At 54.6% G+C, this 15,523-nt stretch overlaps 1 protein-coding gene across 7 annotated transcripts in view; it reads right to left on the bottom strand.

The window, feature by feature from the left end:
• SEPTIN9 (septin 9) overlaps positions 1-15,523 on the bottom strand; it is a 138,773-nt gene that overhangs the window by 10,972 nt on the left and 112,278 nt on the right. For all 7 annotated transcript variants that reach the window (XM_032706725.1, XM_032706730.1, XM_032706728.1 and 4 more), the window contains 4 exons: positions 8,463-8,654; positions 4,351-4,479; positions 3,886-3,967; positions 3,014-3,151 (listed from right to left, as the gene is read on the bottom strand). In XM_032706725.1, coding sequence (XP_032562616.1) covers positions 3,014-3,151; positions 3,886-3,967; positions 4,351-4,479; positions 8,463-8,654 — 541 coding nt within the window. The remainder of the gene's footprint in view (positions 1-3,013; positions 3,152-3,885; positions 3,968-4,350; positions 4,480-8,462; positions 8,655-15,523) is intronic.

The raw sequence follows: 15,523 nt of genomic DNA, 5'->3' as shown, positions 1-15,523 counted from the left end.
CAAGGCTGGACACATGCTGTGGTGGCTGGACACACATTATTTCTGCCTTGCCCTCAGCCACTGCACACAGACAGGGTCTAAGCAGAGGCTCATTCCTGCTGGTTCCCCTGAAATGCTATTACAGGAATCAAAATTCACAGCGAGCTGCAAAGTTATTTCCTTTTGGTTGTGCCCCAGATCAAACTCACAGCAAGAATTTGAGCTGTGTGTTAAGCAAACACCGGTGAGAACCCAGCAGCCGCCCAACCCCATCACCTGCTGGAGGGAGCTGGTGGGCATCTGAGAGGGGCAGCCAGCAGGGAAAGCAGCACTGGGGGCAGTCCCTCAGCCAACAGCCCTGGTACAGGCAGCAGAGGGGCTGCTGAGGCCAGGCAGTGTTCCAGAACCCCATTTCCGAGCTGAACAGAGCTTTGCAGGGGTCGGAGCAGAGATATTTATTGGGTGGCAGAGCCAGGGTTGTGCAGCTGCAGCTGAAAGCCCCTGCCAGCACCCTACTCAGCCTTCATAGGAATGGTTATATGGGAGTGTTACAAGAAGGACAGGCTGTGTGCAAACTAGATGGGCTGCAAAGCCTGGCCTGAACTCCCTTGCAAACCTCCTTGCACAGCAGAAACTTCTCCACCGATTAACCCTTGAGCTGCTCAGATGGGAGGGCCAGACTGAAACAGAGCTGAGCAATCCTCTGCTCTGGCCTCTGAATCTCTGCACCTGGTTAACTTTGCTTTTTATCCCCTCTCTCACCTTTTCATTTAAGAAAAAAGTAAGCTCTCACCCAATGACAGGCTTAACCCACCCAATGCCTGCAGCACCCATGTGCCAGGGAAGGGATGCTGAATTCTGTGCTATGCCCATCCACATCAGCAGGGAAGGGCAGAGGGACATGAGTCACTGCTGCTTTGGCTTGTGAAGGCAACAGCTCCCCTAAGAACTATCCCAGGAGGGGTGGCACCAACTTCCCAGGATGGCAAGTGGGGCACGCAGACGGCATCATGTGGGCATGGTGGGGTTCTCTGGAGTTGGGTGTCCCCAGTGCAGGTCTCTGCAGCTCTACCAGCCACTGCCCTTACCAACCATTCTCCCCATCCTCTCCTAGAGAAGCTGGAGGCACCACTGCGAGGACCTTGATGGCCTTCCCACACCCTCCTGCAAGGAACCACGGATCACCCGCCTCAGCTGGGGCACAAACCTGCACTCAGCCTTGTATGACAACTCCAGAACATGAGTTCCCAAGCAGGATCTGCTGCTACTGGCACTGCCACAGCAGCTCCACCCCACAGTAGAGGTGGCCACATCATCTCTTTGTGGGCACCACTGGGGAAAGCCTGTCCATGGTGACGAGAAACATTAACTTGGGCTTCACAAGAGAGCAGAAAGGAAACCCAACGCCTGCTCGAGCTCTCTGAGAAGCAAAATTCCCCAATGACTTCTCCCTCCTGGTGGGGTTTGCCCCCTTCACTCATTTCCTCTGGTTCCCTCCATCCCGTGGCAGGAGGGGGTATGTGAGCTGGAGACAGTGGGGCAGGACAGAGCAGACCCTGAGTGGGTCAGCACAGAGCGAGCGCCGGCCCCAGCCGGGCTATCAGGCTGCGGGGAGAGAGGATCAGCACAGGGCTCAGCAACAACGGCCCCCAGCTGCCGGGCCCGCTCGGATATTGGAAACACATGTTTGCTGGAGAGAAAGAAAAAAAGCAGCTGAATATCCACACAATTGCTGGGAGCCGGCGGGTGAGAGAAACCAGAGCGCGCGGCTGGAGAGGCTCCGGCGGGGGACACGGGGATGGGGCTCCACATCCTGCGCTGCCCGGGCACCCACAATTTCCAACCTCCGTGCAGGTCAAAGATCCTAAGCATCAGGTGTGTTTTTTTTAAGAGTGGAACAGCCCCAAGCAATGAGGAAAAGCTGGAGTGTAGCTCATGCTGCAGTGGCCAGGCCTGCTGAGGCAGGGTCTGTAGATCTGGGCTGAGATAAGCGGGACCAACACGGTGGACTGACCTAAAAATGTCATCTCCCTTTGAAACCTTTTCTGCTTTATTGTATTAAACCATAAACGTTTTGTCAGCCCCTCTGCTCCCAATCAGTTACCCAAGAGGAGCATAACTGGCCCATGCAGTCATTTTATTCCAGTGAAAGATGCATTTTTGGTCTACCCACTGACAGAAGCAAAACAAAGTATTTTCTATTAGAATAAATCTCCACATGGGGAAGTGGAAAAGGCTGACATGAATACAGTGCTTGAGGCTTAAATTTACTTTCGAAAACAGACCCAAAAACATCCCCATGCAGACAGAGCCAGAAGTATGAGGAATTGACACAAATCAAAAGGAAACTTAGGTCTCGTTTTACGTTGTGATACTTCAAGCCACATTTTTCAAGACACTTTAAGCGCCCCAGATTTTCATGGTGGGCTGTATGCCTAGGAGAAAAAAACCAACAAAAAAGGGAAAAAAAAAAAAAAAGTAGAGCGAGATCTGGGCCTTTGATGCTGTCACTTGAGAAGTGCCAGAGCCAGGAGAGCTCTGGGCTGAATAAACAGCATCCCACTTGCAGACCAGTCAAACAACCTACAAAATACCCTTACAGGGTGAGGGTGTTTGCTCCCTTGGAAGCACAAGGAAAACTGGCTTCTCCCCTTACAATGTCAGGGGCACAGCAAGAAAAAATTAACGTTCTGCTTGCAAAGGCAGCACCTCCAACCACTTTGAGAGCTGGTGTCCACCCCTGGCAGAGCAAGCCAGGTGAGCACAGCAAAGCAAGCAGCTCCCTGGAGCTCAGAGAGGCTTTGGTGGCCCTATGGAAGAGGAAACATCACATTTTTCTGGGGTACAGCAGCTCTGCTGTGTTATTGCAAGGGCTCCAGATGCCACAGCCCTGAGAAGGACAGCTCCACACTGTCCTCAGGTTCCTCAAGTCCCCAGGAAACACAGGAGGATCCCAGGCAGAACTGTGAGCTGCCCCAGACCGAAGGCAGGAGAGGGAAGCCCGAGGGGGTGACAGGGACAGCGGGGTACGTACGAGTGGCCCGTGGCTGGGATGAAATATATACAGCAGTGAACCCGCGTGTCAGGGATCCGCTTCTTCCGGTTAATGTTGGTTTCCTCCTGCAGGTACTTCTCGTACTGGTCATTGATGAACTTCATGATGGGCTGCCAGCTGCAGAGAGAGAGGATCACGGGATGATGGGGCTGTGTGAGGGATCTGGACCACCATGACCCTCCCACGTGGCCTGTGTGAAATAGAGCCCTCCAAGGTAGGGACACTCAGCATCTTAGAGAATCCCACAAACCTCACGTGTTCACTGCTTAGCAACTCCATGCACTGATGAAGGGGATTTACTGGCTGGTTGAGACAAGCAAGTGCCTAAAAAGTGCTCCCTTCTCTCCTCCTGGACCTGGCTGAGGGGCAGGACATGGCTGGGAGCACACCTTGGCCCCTTGCATGGTGTCATAGCACAGGAGCAAGAGCAGAATCAAACCCCACAAACCCAGCTCAGCTCGTGGTGAGGAGAAGGCACCTGCCACTGCCCAGCCCTGTCCAGCCCCGGGGGCCATCCCACAGAGCCTGTCACTGTCCCAGGGATTCCAGGGACAGTTCAGCCTTCAGAGCCACATGAGCAAGGTCCGGGGACTGGCCCTGCTGGCACACAGCTGCTCCTGGCCACAAACAAAGGTTGTCTCATGCCCAGAACAGCAGGATGTTTGTGGGCTCTCACAGGGCCCAGGGTCAGCCCCGGGGCACATGGCACCGCGCTGCCACCACAACAACCCTCCTCCCTGCTCCCCACGGAGTATGGGTGGCACAGGACCAGGCTACAGCCCTCAGCACCAGGTCAGGATGGGCCGGGGCTCACCCGCCTTCCCTCTGCCCTGGTCCCCGTGGCAGCTCACCAGTTCTCATTGTTGATGTGGTCTCCAAATCCCGGGGTGTCGATGACCGTCAGCTTCATGCGAACCCCCTTCTCTTCAATCTCTGAAAGGGAAAGGAAAGCTGGCACGTGAGGCAAGCCCACTCTCCCAAAATCAGCTGCAGGGCTGGAGCTTGCTCCCAGAGGAGCTCCACAGCTTCTCACAGCCACAAATCAGCACTCCAAAGGAGCCCCGCATCCGCCCTGAAATGCCATCCACACAGCCACCTCATTTGTTCCCTTTCCAACAATATTAAGCTAATGATGATGAATAAAGAAAAAAATAGACGTTTTCTCATCCCTGCAAACATCACAAGATGGTAAAAGCCCCTTCAGAGAGATGAGGGTGGAGGTTTAGTGCAGGACAATAACCCCTGCGAGCCCCCAGAGATACAAGGCAGAACAGGACTAAGAGCCAAAGCACCAGGTGGGACCTGCAGAGCCTCACCGTGAGTGATGGACTTGATTTCAATGGTCTTGGGGATCCGCTCCTCAGAAGTGGGCTGTACAGATTTCCGGCTGATTTTGGATTTGAAGAGGGTGTTGATTAATGTGGATTTCCCCAAGCCGCTCTGACCTGGAAAAGAGCAGGATAACCCATGGTCAGCACTCACTTGTTTCCGGGCTGTTCTGTGAGGGGCCAGGGAATGGGGATGCTGACAGACTCAGCCTGCACCGGATCTGCCAGAGGGAGGGAAGAGGTGCAGCTGCTTGCCTGCAGCTCCCCTGGCTCAGGGAACTCATGTCCAGCCAGGCAGGAAAATTCTGCAGGCAGCAAGCAAACTCCTTCCCTGGCTCGCTGGGAGTGAGCAGACCAAGAGCTGGTTGCCTGCATCCAGGCAAAATCACAGCAAAACCAAGGACAGGCAGACACTACTGGGGATGTTTGGAGTGCTGCACTGACACTTGGCGGCCCTGAAGAAGGGCATGGGAACCAGGGAATCCCAGGAAGGAGCATCTTGACGTATCTATGCCTTTACTCTTGCACTGTCCTCTGTCCAGCTCCACAGGGAAGCCTTTGGAGCAGCTTGGCAAGCCCTCAGCTGGACAGGACTAACAACAGCAACAATCTTACAAACCTCAGCCCTGACCCATCTGCTGCTCCTTCCCTGGCGGACTTGCTGTTGCAATCAGACCAGCTGGCTGCACAGATCCCTTCAAGCAGGTCTAGGCCAGGAGCTTCTCTCAATCCCACAAACATCATCCCAGGAAGCACATGAGATTCCACAACTTCTGAATAAACAGCTTTTGGAGACAAGCATTTTCATGCTTTATCTCCCAGAGCTGAGACCAGTCTGCAGAGAATGTACACCGGCAGCTCTCAACGCTCCAGATCAACTGTCCCATGAGCTCGGAGAACAATTTTTCCACAGCAAAGAAAACAGACCAGCTCCTCTAAATCCAGGAAGCAGCTGGCTCCTGCTTCAGAGCAGATATTCTGTGCCCCCTACAACCACTGCAGAGTTCCTGCACACACCGTGGGGACCCCTCTTGTTCTGCCAAGATACGCTGCAGCCAGCTATTGTGGCATTGCCACTGGCATGTCCCTTGTCCCACACAGTGTCCCTAAGCAGAGTCAGCAAGGGTTTCACCCATGTCCTTCAGGACCCTGACCCATCCAGAGCTGCCAAAGACAACTGTAGGGCCAACCCGTGCATAAGCATTGGGCATCACCTCCTGGCATCACTTCACTCTCTGATCAAACAGCAATTTAAAGCTGAGTTTACAATGTTACCAATGGCATGGCTGCAATCCAAAGCAGGAAGACTCTGACATGGTTGGGCTGTAAGAGAAACACACGGACCAGGCTGGGGACAGGTGCTCCTAGTCCTCTGCTGTCTAAAACACAGGGCCAAGCACAAAGAGGTCTGGAGCTGGGCACACAGAGAGCCAAGGCAAAGCCCCTGCTGCACCACTGCTCATCATTACATGGAGCACCTGGGGAGAGGTGAAAGCAGGGTGACACCCTGCCAGAGCTCCAGGCAGTGGGTCTCTGTATTTGTGCCTGCCCAAACTGCTGGAGCTGCACTGCCTGGAAAGGGATCAGAGGTGAGAGCCATGGATGCAATGTCCCCATCTGAACTGTGGCCGCAGGCTGACCTTGCTGGGAGATGATGGGGCTGCACCCAGGGACCCGACAGCCGTGGTGCAGGTGGCTGAGCACAGGGCAGACTCCCTTCCAACACCCCTGGTTTGCAGCTCACTGCCTTTCCCAGAGCTGAAATCCAGCAGGGAAAACTCAGCTGAGCCTGGCCACCTCTCCTCTCCTTCCAGCTGCTTTGCACCAAAAACTGAACACAGAAGATGTGCTTTGGGTTTGTTTGTTTTTAAGCTTAGACATTTTTCTCATCTCTGCAGCCTTAAGCAGACACAGGGCTAAGCCAACCTCAGTCCACAGCCCCCTGTCAGAGCTCTGGTTGGGCTGGTGAAACCCTTTTGAACAGGGACCTTGGTACACTGGGCAGAGGATTTTCACAAAGCCCCATCACAAGGACACGGTGAGGAGTGACAGCTCTGGGGCAGTGATGCTCAATTCCTACCTCCTACACAGGAGAAGTCACCTCCCACCTCCCTCCCCTCCTCTCCAGCCTGTAAAACAGGGATGGTAACAATTTCAAGGCAAGGACTCACAGCTCAGACTGGATGGGAATAACGGAGCTAAACTCATCCCTAGCAGCCTGACCATCCCTAGAGAAGCACAGCAGGGTGAGGGCTGGCTGCTGCCTCCCAGCCTCAGCCCAGCACCCCCTTCCCAAGGGACACCCGGCGAGGTGCTGCTCCTCCCGCATCCCCCCTGCATCTTCTGGGAGGGCCAGAGCTCGACTTGTTTATGCTGCCACGAATTCCCCAGCCTGTAAACAGTCAGCCCAGCGCCTGCCAAGGGGAGAACAATGTCTTCCAGCACTGCAGCACGGGCGTTCATACCACACACAGAGCTGCCAAAGCATAGCCAGGCCCGTTCCTGAACATCTCTCCACATCTGCACAGCAGAAAGCTGAGCCTGCTCCTGGAAAGATGGGAGCCTCCTCTGACAGGGAAACGTGGGCTCAGCTCAAGTAATCTTACTTGCAGGCTCTCAGGACCAGTGCAGTGATCCCTCTGCCTTGGGAGTGCTGCTCCACTAGCAGTGAAGAGCTGGATTTGTTAAAACACCTCTCAAGAACTGGTTCTGCAGTGACCAGGCTTGCTGTGATCACGCAGCCTGGTGAGCCCTCCCTATAGAGGGAATGAAAATATAAAAATGGGAAAGGCAGAGCATCAGCAGAGCTTGCTGGGAAGCTACAGTGCACTGATATCTTTAACAGAATTAGCAAACTCTGGATCAGGCTCTTCCATAATTCCAGGGAGACCCCCAGGGGACACATCACAGGTGTCCCTGCATGAATGGGAGCCTTATAAAGCTCCTCCCAGGAGGATGAGGGATGGTGAGGCCCCATCACCATGACACTGGTCATGGCCTGGGCTTTACTCTCCTCATCCCCCTGCAGCTCACATGACAGATTCAGACAGGGAGAACTGGCGTCTGCCCAGCCCAGCCCCAGGGAGCACAGCCCAGCTCACAAAAGCTGATCCACAGGACCAAGCCAGATACAAATAGCTGGAAAAAAGCAGAAAAGGCTCATTTCTTTTCCCTTTTCCTCCTTGCCTGGTGTCCCACAGTGCCTGCTCAGCTCTCCAGCACACCCAGCATTTTGCTGGCAGGTGGCTGGTACCATCCCTGGCTCCAGGAGCCCAGGGGCTGCTGGAGTGCAGATCCCAGAGCTGAAGCTGCAGCCAGAGCAGTGTGGCCTCTGGCTGAAATAAAGTTCCTTCATCCCATCCACCCTGTAGCCTGGGAAAGCTGAAGAACAGGAGTTCGTAGGCAGCAGGATTTGGACAGACAAGTCCCCAGCACGCCCTCCCTGCACCTGGGCACCCTGTGGGACACTTTCATCCCCCCTGTGCCACCCTGCAGGTCCCCAAAGGAGCCACCAGCAGCAGAAGCCTCTCAAGCCGAACAACCCAGCTATGCAAACCCCTCCTGCTGGTCTTTATTCCCACCAGTGAACCACTGGTTTTGGTATTTTTTCCCTTGTATTTGTAGCCCGGCTGCCTGAATACAAGAAAACTCACAAGCAGGAATTTTACCCAAATTGCTGGAAATACCAGCAAAGATGAGGGCTCTGGTATACCAACAGCAGTGCAGCCCCTTGAGCCCTTAAAACACCCTCTGACTGCTCAAACCAGTGCTGGGCTCCCAGGAGAGCTGGCAAGGGAGCTCCTGTGAGTCCTGACACCCTTCAGGGTGTTCCCCTCCTGGATGTACCCATGGGTAACACACCCCAAGATGCAGGAGGATGCACAGGACTATGGAGCACATCACACTGACAGCTTTAACGACAGCTGAACTCAAGCCAGCTCCTTGGGAGCAGAGTTTGCTGACTCCAAAGGCAGGGACCCCAACGCTGAGCCCGAGTCGCTGCTCCCGAGGAGACTCCGGAGAGGACAAACATCATCGTGGAACAATAAAAACAACTGGCTGAGCACGTTTCGAGCAGCTGGCGCAGGGGGAGAACTCACCCACGACCATGATGTTGAACTCGAACCCCTGCTTCATGGCTTTCCGCCTCAGCTGCTCCAGGATGGCGTCTATCCCCACGTAGCCGAAGTCCGCAGCCGGTTTCTCCGGCCGCGTCGGCGCCGCCGGCTTGGGGCCGGCATCCCGTGGGGCGTCCGTCATGCTGGGTGCGTGGCTGGGAACTGCCTCTGGACCTGGGGAAGCAAAGAGAGGGTGGTCAGACGGGCAGGCAGTGCCAAACACGCTGTGTGCTGCTCCTGGTAGGGAATCGAAGGAGCTGCCTCTGCTGGATGTGAAGCGGGAATAAAGCACGTGCGGAGAGCGGAGACTCAGGGCACCTAAAGGCTGAGAGGGAGGAGGCATGTGGGAACTTCCTTCACCTGTAATTACACTCAGTTTGAGACTTCCCTTCTTAACTCACTGGATTCACCTTGATTCCTGCCCGCAGCAAAGGAATGTAAGGGGGTGTAAGCACACCAGGTCCCACATCAGCCCATCTGTTGCAGGACCCAGCACCCAGAAAGTCTCAGCCCACAGCTGGGAGTTTGTTTACTGAGTGACAAAGGCTTTTAGCACCGCAGCCCTGTGCCCAGGTACTGCCACTAAAGGCTGGCAGACCTTCTTACCCAGCCTGCCAGCTCCTCCATACCACAGGAATTACAGCACTGTGCAAACTGCTGGTGTGAATGCCCCATGGCCACGTTTTGGGGAACTGGATGGCTTTGCAGACACAGAGAAATCCTTGGCACCTACTGACACGTGCTCTCCTTGAGCTCCAGCTGACACAGATCAGAGGCTGCCGCCCAGGCTTGCAGAAAACCCAACACATTTGCATCAAAGTGGGTCGTGCCAGACAACACCCACACAGCCATGGAGCTCTTGTGATCTTGCTCTAATTCTGTCGATATTTACCCCAGAAACCCAAACCCTTTGGTGTCGCACAGAGACAGGGTGCTTGTCTCCCCTGCAAGATGCTCCAGATCAGCAAAGCCCTTCAGAAGAAGCAAATATACAACTACTGCTTTGTAACAAAAGCCAGGGAACCATCCACTTCCCCAGGCAGGAGCATCAGCCTCCAGGAAGGACAAACTGCCTCATGTGCTCCAGGATGATGCAGTCTGCTCCCACCCAGCCCCAGCTGCTCCATGTCACCCACGGTGGATACAGCAAATATCCCGAAGGCAGCATATGTACAAGGTCAGCCCCGTCCCTGCAAGCTCCTGAAGGCATCAGCCACACACAGCATGATCCTCTGATCCAGGCATGGAGAGGGAGGTTACAGGAAAACACACTTCTAAGAGCCCTTAGCACCCCAGCCTGTTGCTGCTCAGTGCCTGGGTGCCTACAACCACCATCCTAAGCGAGCATTTTATTGTTGTTCAGCTGTTTGCAATGCTTATTTATTTTCTTTTTATCATTTATTATTATTAATGAAAACATTACTATTTGCAAAGGACTTATTGCAAAGTCCTCTCCCCTCCAGACAGCAATACAGTTCTCAGCTCATCTCACCAAGGTTATTTCTGGTCTCCCACAATGTGCTGCCTGGTCTTCTCTCCCTCCCTCTCTCTATGGGAGTGAGCCTGGGCCAAAGGGGCTCCTCCAAACACATGCCCAGTATCCCTCCTCCTCTGGTGACAGCCTGGAGCCACGTCAGACCAGAGCCTGCTGGGTTCTTTGAGGCAGAACCACTCTCTTTCTGTGAGCACAGCCAGTTTCCACACGCTCAATATAGGCCAAGGAGAAAAAAATTATGTAAAAACAAGAAAAAGCAAATCTAGAACTAATCCCAAAGACTGTTGGGGCATTTTGAACACTTTTTTCCAACCCTCAATCCCGGGCTGTGCAGCTGAGTGTTACTCACGGAGCTGCTAGAGAGCAAACACGCTGTTGCTGACACACATGGGAGCATCTCACTCCTCCCAGGGACACTGCACAGCTGGAAACGTGCTGCCACGCTGCCCCTTGCAATGCCAACCAGCCCAGTGTGCCAAGGGATCTCACCACAAATCCCAAATCAGCTCCGTTCCAAAACGGCAAGGCCAAAAGCAAAAAAAAAATAAAATCCCTACATAACACTAGAAAAACAAAATGACAACTAAATCATGTGGAAAATATGCTGCCACAAGCAACAACGCTGGGTTATGCAACGGGTGTAACTCCTTCAGGCACCACTTGTGTGCACCAAGTGCCCTGGCCCTGTGGGATGGGACAGCAAACTGGGACACTGGTGCAGGCAAGGTGCAGCAGCATGCACAGAGAAATAAAGAAATTAAACAGAGAAGAAAGCCACCATCCACTTGTGACAAAGGCCAGGAGCATCCCCAGCATCTCCTGGCTGCTCAAGCTCCACTAAGGAGCCAGCAGTGTGCAGAGGGGATGACCCAGCAAACCTGTCCCCAGCATGGGGAGCAGGCACTGTGTGCTGCCTCACCACATTGCCTTCAGTGGGAGAGGGAGGGCTCAGGGCTTCACAACCAGACCAAAGCCACAGGAAGCACGGGGCAGGGGCAAGGCAGCACCTTGTCACATGTAATGTGCAGGCGTGGCCGCCCTGGATGTGCTCGAGCAGCACCACCAGCAGTGCAGCCCACGCTGCTTCTGTTTATCTGCTGGGAAAAGGTGATCTAAAGCACCTGGCACCTGGGAAAAATACAATAAAAGTCAATATATTGCAACTAGGAGCATCTGCAGGACAGCACAGATGCAAAGCCACCGGTGTCCCAGCAGCACCAGCAGACAGGCTCCCAAGGGAAATACCACAACCCAAACCTGCAATTTTTTCTTCAGCTTCCCAGCACTGAGCTGGTGTTTTCTTAGCAAGGACTCCAGTATCCCACTTGGATCCAAGGGGGTTGTGCCAGCAGAGGCAGCATGCAGGGCCACTCTGCAGCACAGGCACATAGGGATGCTGTGCCGGGTGTCAGGGAGCACTCCCTGGGGTCACTCGTCTCAAAGAGAAAGACCCCAGAAATAAATTGGAGCAGAGCTGTGCATGTCTGGGACACATCATGGGCAGATCCTGGACTCGTCTGACCCACTGTGCTCTCTGTGGTGTCAAACCTGTGGTGCTGTCAGAGCCACTATCACTGAGCTGGTCCTTATGGAGCACTGCAAAGAGGGATGGGTTAATAAACACCCAATTACTGTCTGAAATTCCTGATGGCCACTGAGTCCCTGGAAAAGCAGGATTAGACCTCACATGCCACTGCTCCACCAGTGTCACTGTAACCTGGCTGTTGTCCCTCCTACAAGGGGACAACTGCTCTGCTGATGGGACAGAGAGCCCAGAGCCTGCAGCTCTCTCCTGCTCAAGTGTTCCTGGATAAACTCAAAGCACATGGGAAGATGTGCTTGTGCCATATTTAGACCTTCTCTGCCAGGAAAACCCTCTCCACGTGGGCACCAAGACGGTCAGGGCAGCACTGCACCAAGCACAGACAGAGCCAGAGCTCCAGCTCAGGCACGGGCTGACTCAGGACAGCTGCTCCAAAGTTGATTTTGCCAAAGACTCCAGGCTGTTGCACTATAATTGATGCATGTCAGGCACGAGCCAAACCCAACATCTGTGAAGCAGCAGATGAAAGGCACCCCATGGGGAGGGAAGCCTCTGGGAACCCCCCGGAGACCCTCCTGCTCCTTCAGCCAGCTGGACTCTGTGCGTGGGACGGGCTTGGCGAGGGGCTGCAGCAAACTGAGGGCTCAGAGACGCTGTGCTGATGCCACACGGCTGCCACAGCCCGGGGCACTGCGGGCAGGGGATGCAAGGACAGCCATGGGCTCACCTGAAACCCGGAACCTGGGCTGGCAATCCTCACTGAGGATCTGGGAAAGGGATATGTAAGAGACTGGTGTCTCCACTGCAGATACACAAAGGTCAGAGAACCCTCGCAGAGCCTGCACTGGGACCCCAGGTCCTGGCTAGACCCAACAGCTCTATGCTCTGCTCCAGCAATGCACAGGGAGCAGGATGGTGGTGATCTGGGAGAGCAAAGCTGATCCTGGAATGGGGCTGGTCATAGACCTAGTACTCAGTGGCTGCACAGAACAACTGGAAAGAGGCCAGGAGGCTGCACCTCTGCCATGGTTGCCTGTCAACAAATCCAAACCATTGGCAAACTACACAGATGCACATGCAATCAACGGCAAAATGCTAATGCCTGCAGGGTAAATCCAAGAAGCACCCCTCAGACGCCAGGGGCACCAAGCACTGGCCACCTTTTGGTGATGGTGTAACCAATTTTGCAGAGCTACAAGCACTCAGAAGACCAGGACACTGTGGTGGGAATAGCTCCCCTTTCCTCCACACAGCAGACACTGGAAACACCATGGGCTTATGGATTTATGCAAACACAGAGAGAAGATGCAGAGCAGTGAACAGTGCTGTATCAGGGTGTGAAAGCAAAATCACCTCCTGGGCAGCTGAGCATCCACAGAAGTTTTCAAGGGAGCAATGTGGACAAACTAACCTTTTGATTTTTGGGAGCAGCTATCTTAGAAAATTGTGCCTGTAGGGAGTAACAGAGACATTTTTAGATCTAAGGAGTGAATTTATAGCTCCTGGTTAAGCACAGCTGGCCAGCAGGACTGCAGCACACGCAGCCTCCAGGGCCTCTCCCCTTGGCACACTGAGCCAGAGACCACAAGCTATGGAAACAGATCCAACCTGCGGAGGAGGTGGCAAAGCCACAGCTCTCCCTTCCGAGGGGACAGGAGGAGTCGGGAGGGAGGGAGGGAGGGAGGGAGCAAAGCCAGGACTGGATGCAAACCCAGCATGGCCCAGGCACTATTGCTTTTCTCGTCTGCCCAGTCATTGCCACCATGGGATCCCCTGGTGCTGAACGTGGCAGGTCCATGCTGGCCCCACAGGGACCTGTGGGTACCAGGGAATGTGAAGCACAGCTTGGTCTGAAACATGGGGAGGGGCATTCAGCACCCCAGAAGTGGGCTCAGCCTGGCACACAGAGCAACTGCTGCAGATCCTGTAACTAAGGGACTTTGCTATTATTCAATTGCAATCAGCTGCACCTGGCTGGCACTGCCAGGCCCGAGCTGGAGTCTGTCCCTTGCATCTCTCGGCATCAGGTTGCAATTTCAGGCTGGCCAGCAGCCCAGGCCCACCTACCAACCAGTTATGTTTCCTTCTCAGCTTGCATTTCCACCTGGGTGCCAACAAACACAACCCAGAAATAGCAGAGTATGCTTAACTACGCTCCATTAGACCAAATCCACCCAAGAGCTGTCAGAGAGGTGGTCAGGTGCCTGCTGAGCACACAAGATGCTCCAGCTTGAAGCTTTTCACTCAGGTGGGGAATAAATCCGTTTTCAGTGAAAAAGGAGACAGGGATTCTTGCTCTAGAGTGAGCACTTCCATAGGTGACCAGGCACTGCCACAGCACCAAGCCACAGGCATAAGCCCTGGGCACACATCACGCGCAGGTCCAGCTGTCCCTGCTTGCCACGTGCACTTCCCTCCTCACTCACTGTGTGCTCTCCCTCCTCACTCACTGTGTGCTTCCCCTCCCTGCTCCGGAAGCAGCTCCTCTGCAGCTCACCCCTCCTGGCTCTTTTATTTACCAGAGATGGATGCTTCACCCCTCCTGGCTCTTTTATTTACTAGAGATGGATGCTTCAGGGCTTCCAATCGCTGCTTTGCTTCCCTTCCCATCTTAACCCCCCAGCTGCTGCAGGTTCTGGTTGCTGGCACTTTTGGGCTGGGATGCAGCGAGTTCATCCCAGAGGTCAAACTGTGGTGCCAACTCCACAACCTCAAACAGTTGCCTGTGAGCTCCTGTGCCCCCCCCCCCAGATCTGGCATGAGGCTGACCCACCTCCCTGCCCCAGCTTGGACACGTGCAGCCCCGGCAGCGCAAACAGCAGTCCTACATCCTCATTTCTCCAACCACGTGAGACAGCAGCTCTAAACCACTTGTAGAAACCTGCAAGGAGTTGTTAGACTGTTCTCCTCCATGTTTAAAAAGAAGGAGATGATCACGAACAACCTCAAGTCTTGGCTTGGGCATGTAGATATCTCTGGCCACACAGCCCCAATAATCTCCCTCCGTAAGCAGCTTCCCCTGGAGCTGGAGTGAGCTGACCCTAGAGCAGCCCTTCCTCACTGGGGACAGCCCCATCACAGAGGAACCCTCCTGCACACAGATGCCAGCAAAAGCTGCTCCATCAACCAGCCTCTCACACCAGACCCCAGCAGCCAACACAGTCCTTGCCCCCTCAGACAGGCTCAGGGTGCCCGTGCCCAGAGGGATCTGAAGACACCCTCAAAACTGATTCCCTGAGAGGTCTGAGGATGGGACCTCGTCCCAACCCCTGTCCACCCCCCCTGGATGATGGTGCTCAGCACAGGAGGGATATGGAGACCCTTCCCAGTCCCTGGCCAAGAGAAAGTGCCCTTCACCCCTGTCACCACTGCTTTGCAGAGCTCTGTGCTGTGAAAACAAAGAAGCAGGTAGCACTCCCCAAACTCAGCTTGTACAGAAAACCCTGCAGGAGGAATGAGTCCACGGCTGCGTGTGCCCAGGGCCGCCGAGCCTCACAGTGGGGCTGGTGCCTGTGTCCCACGAGGCACTGACTGCAGCTAAGGCAAAAAAGGGAGCAAGCCAGAGGGATTCACATCCTGGGGGATCGCAGTTCAGCTTTCCTTCCTTTTTCTCCTCCTTTCTGTTCCCCCCCCCTTTCTTTAATTTTCCTTTTTTTTTTCCTTTTCTCTTTTTGCTTGGCTTTGTTCTTTGAAGGGTAGAGGGGTTTTTAAATTTCTTTTTTGTTGTTATAGTTTTCTTTCTTTTACTAAAGGCAGCTGCGCCCCAGACGCCCCGCGAGCCCGTTTGCGGGGGGCAGCAGCCGCAGCCGGAGCAGGACGGGCAGGAGCCCAGACCCTCGGCGGGCAGGGTAGGGGGCGAGGGGGTCCCTCCCGGGATGGGCAGGGGGTGCCCCCCCGGCCACAGCCGCTATTCATCCCGGACAATGCCGGCAGCGCGGCCAGGCGGTGCCGAACAACGGCCCCTCTTGTGGGGCACAGGGGCGAGAGGGGCAGGAGGGGGCTCGG

This window comes from Chiroxiphia lanceolata, chromosome 19 (assembly GCF_009829145.1).
Source record: "Chiroxiphia lanceolata isolate bChiLan1 chromosome 19, bChiLan1.pri, whole genome shotgun sequence".
Lineage (NCBI taxonomy): Eukaryota > Metazoa > Chordata > Aves > Passeriformes > Pipridae > Chiroxiphia > Chiroxiphia lanceolata.
Note: the sequence above shows the minus strand (reverse complement) of the source record. Positions and strands in the feature narration are given on the sequence as shown.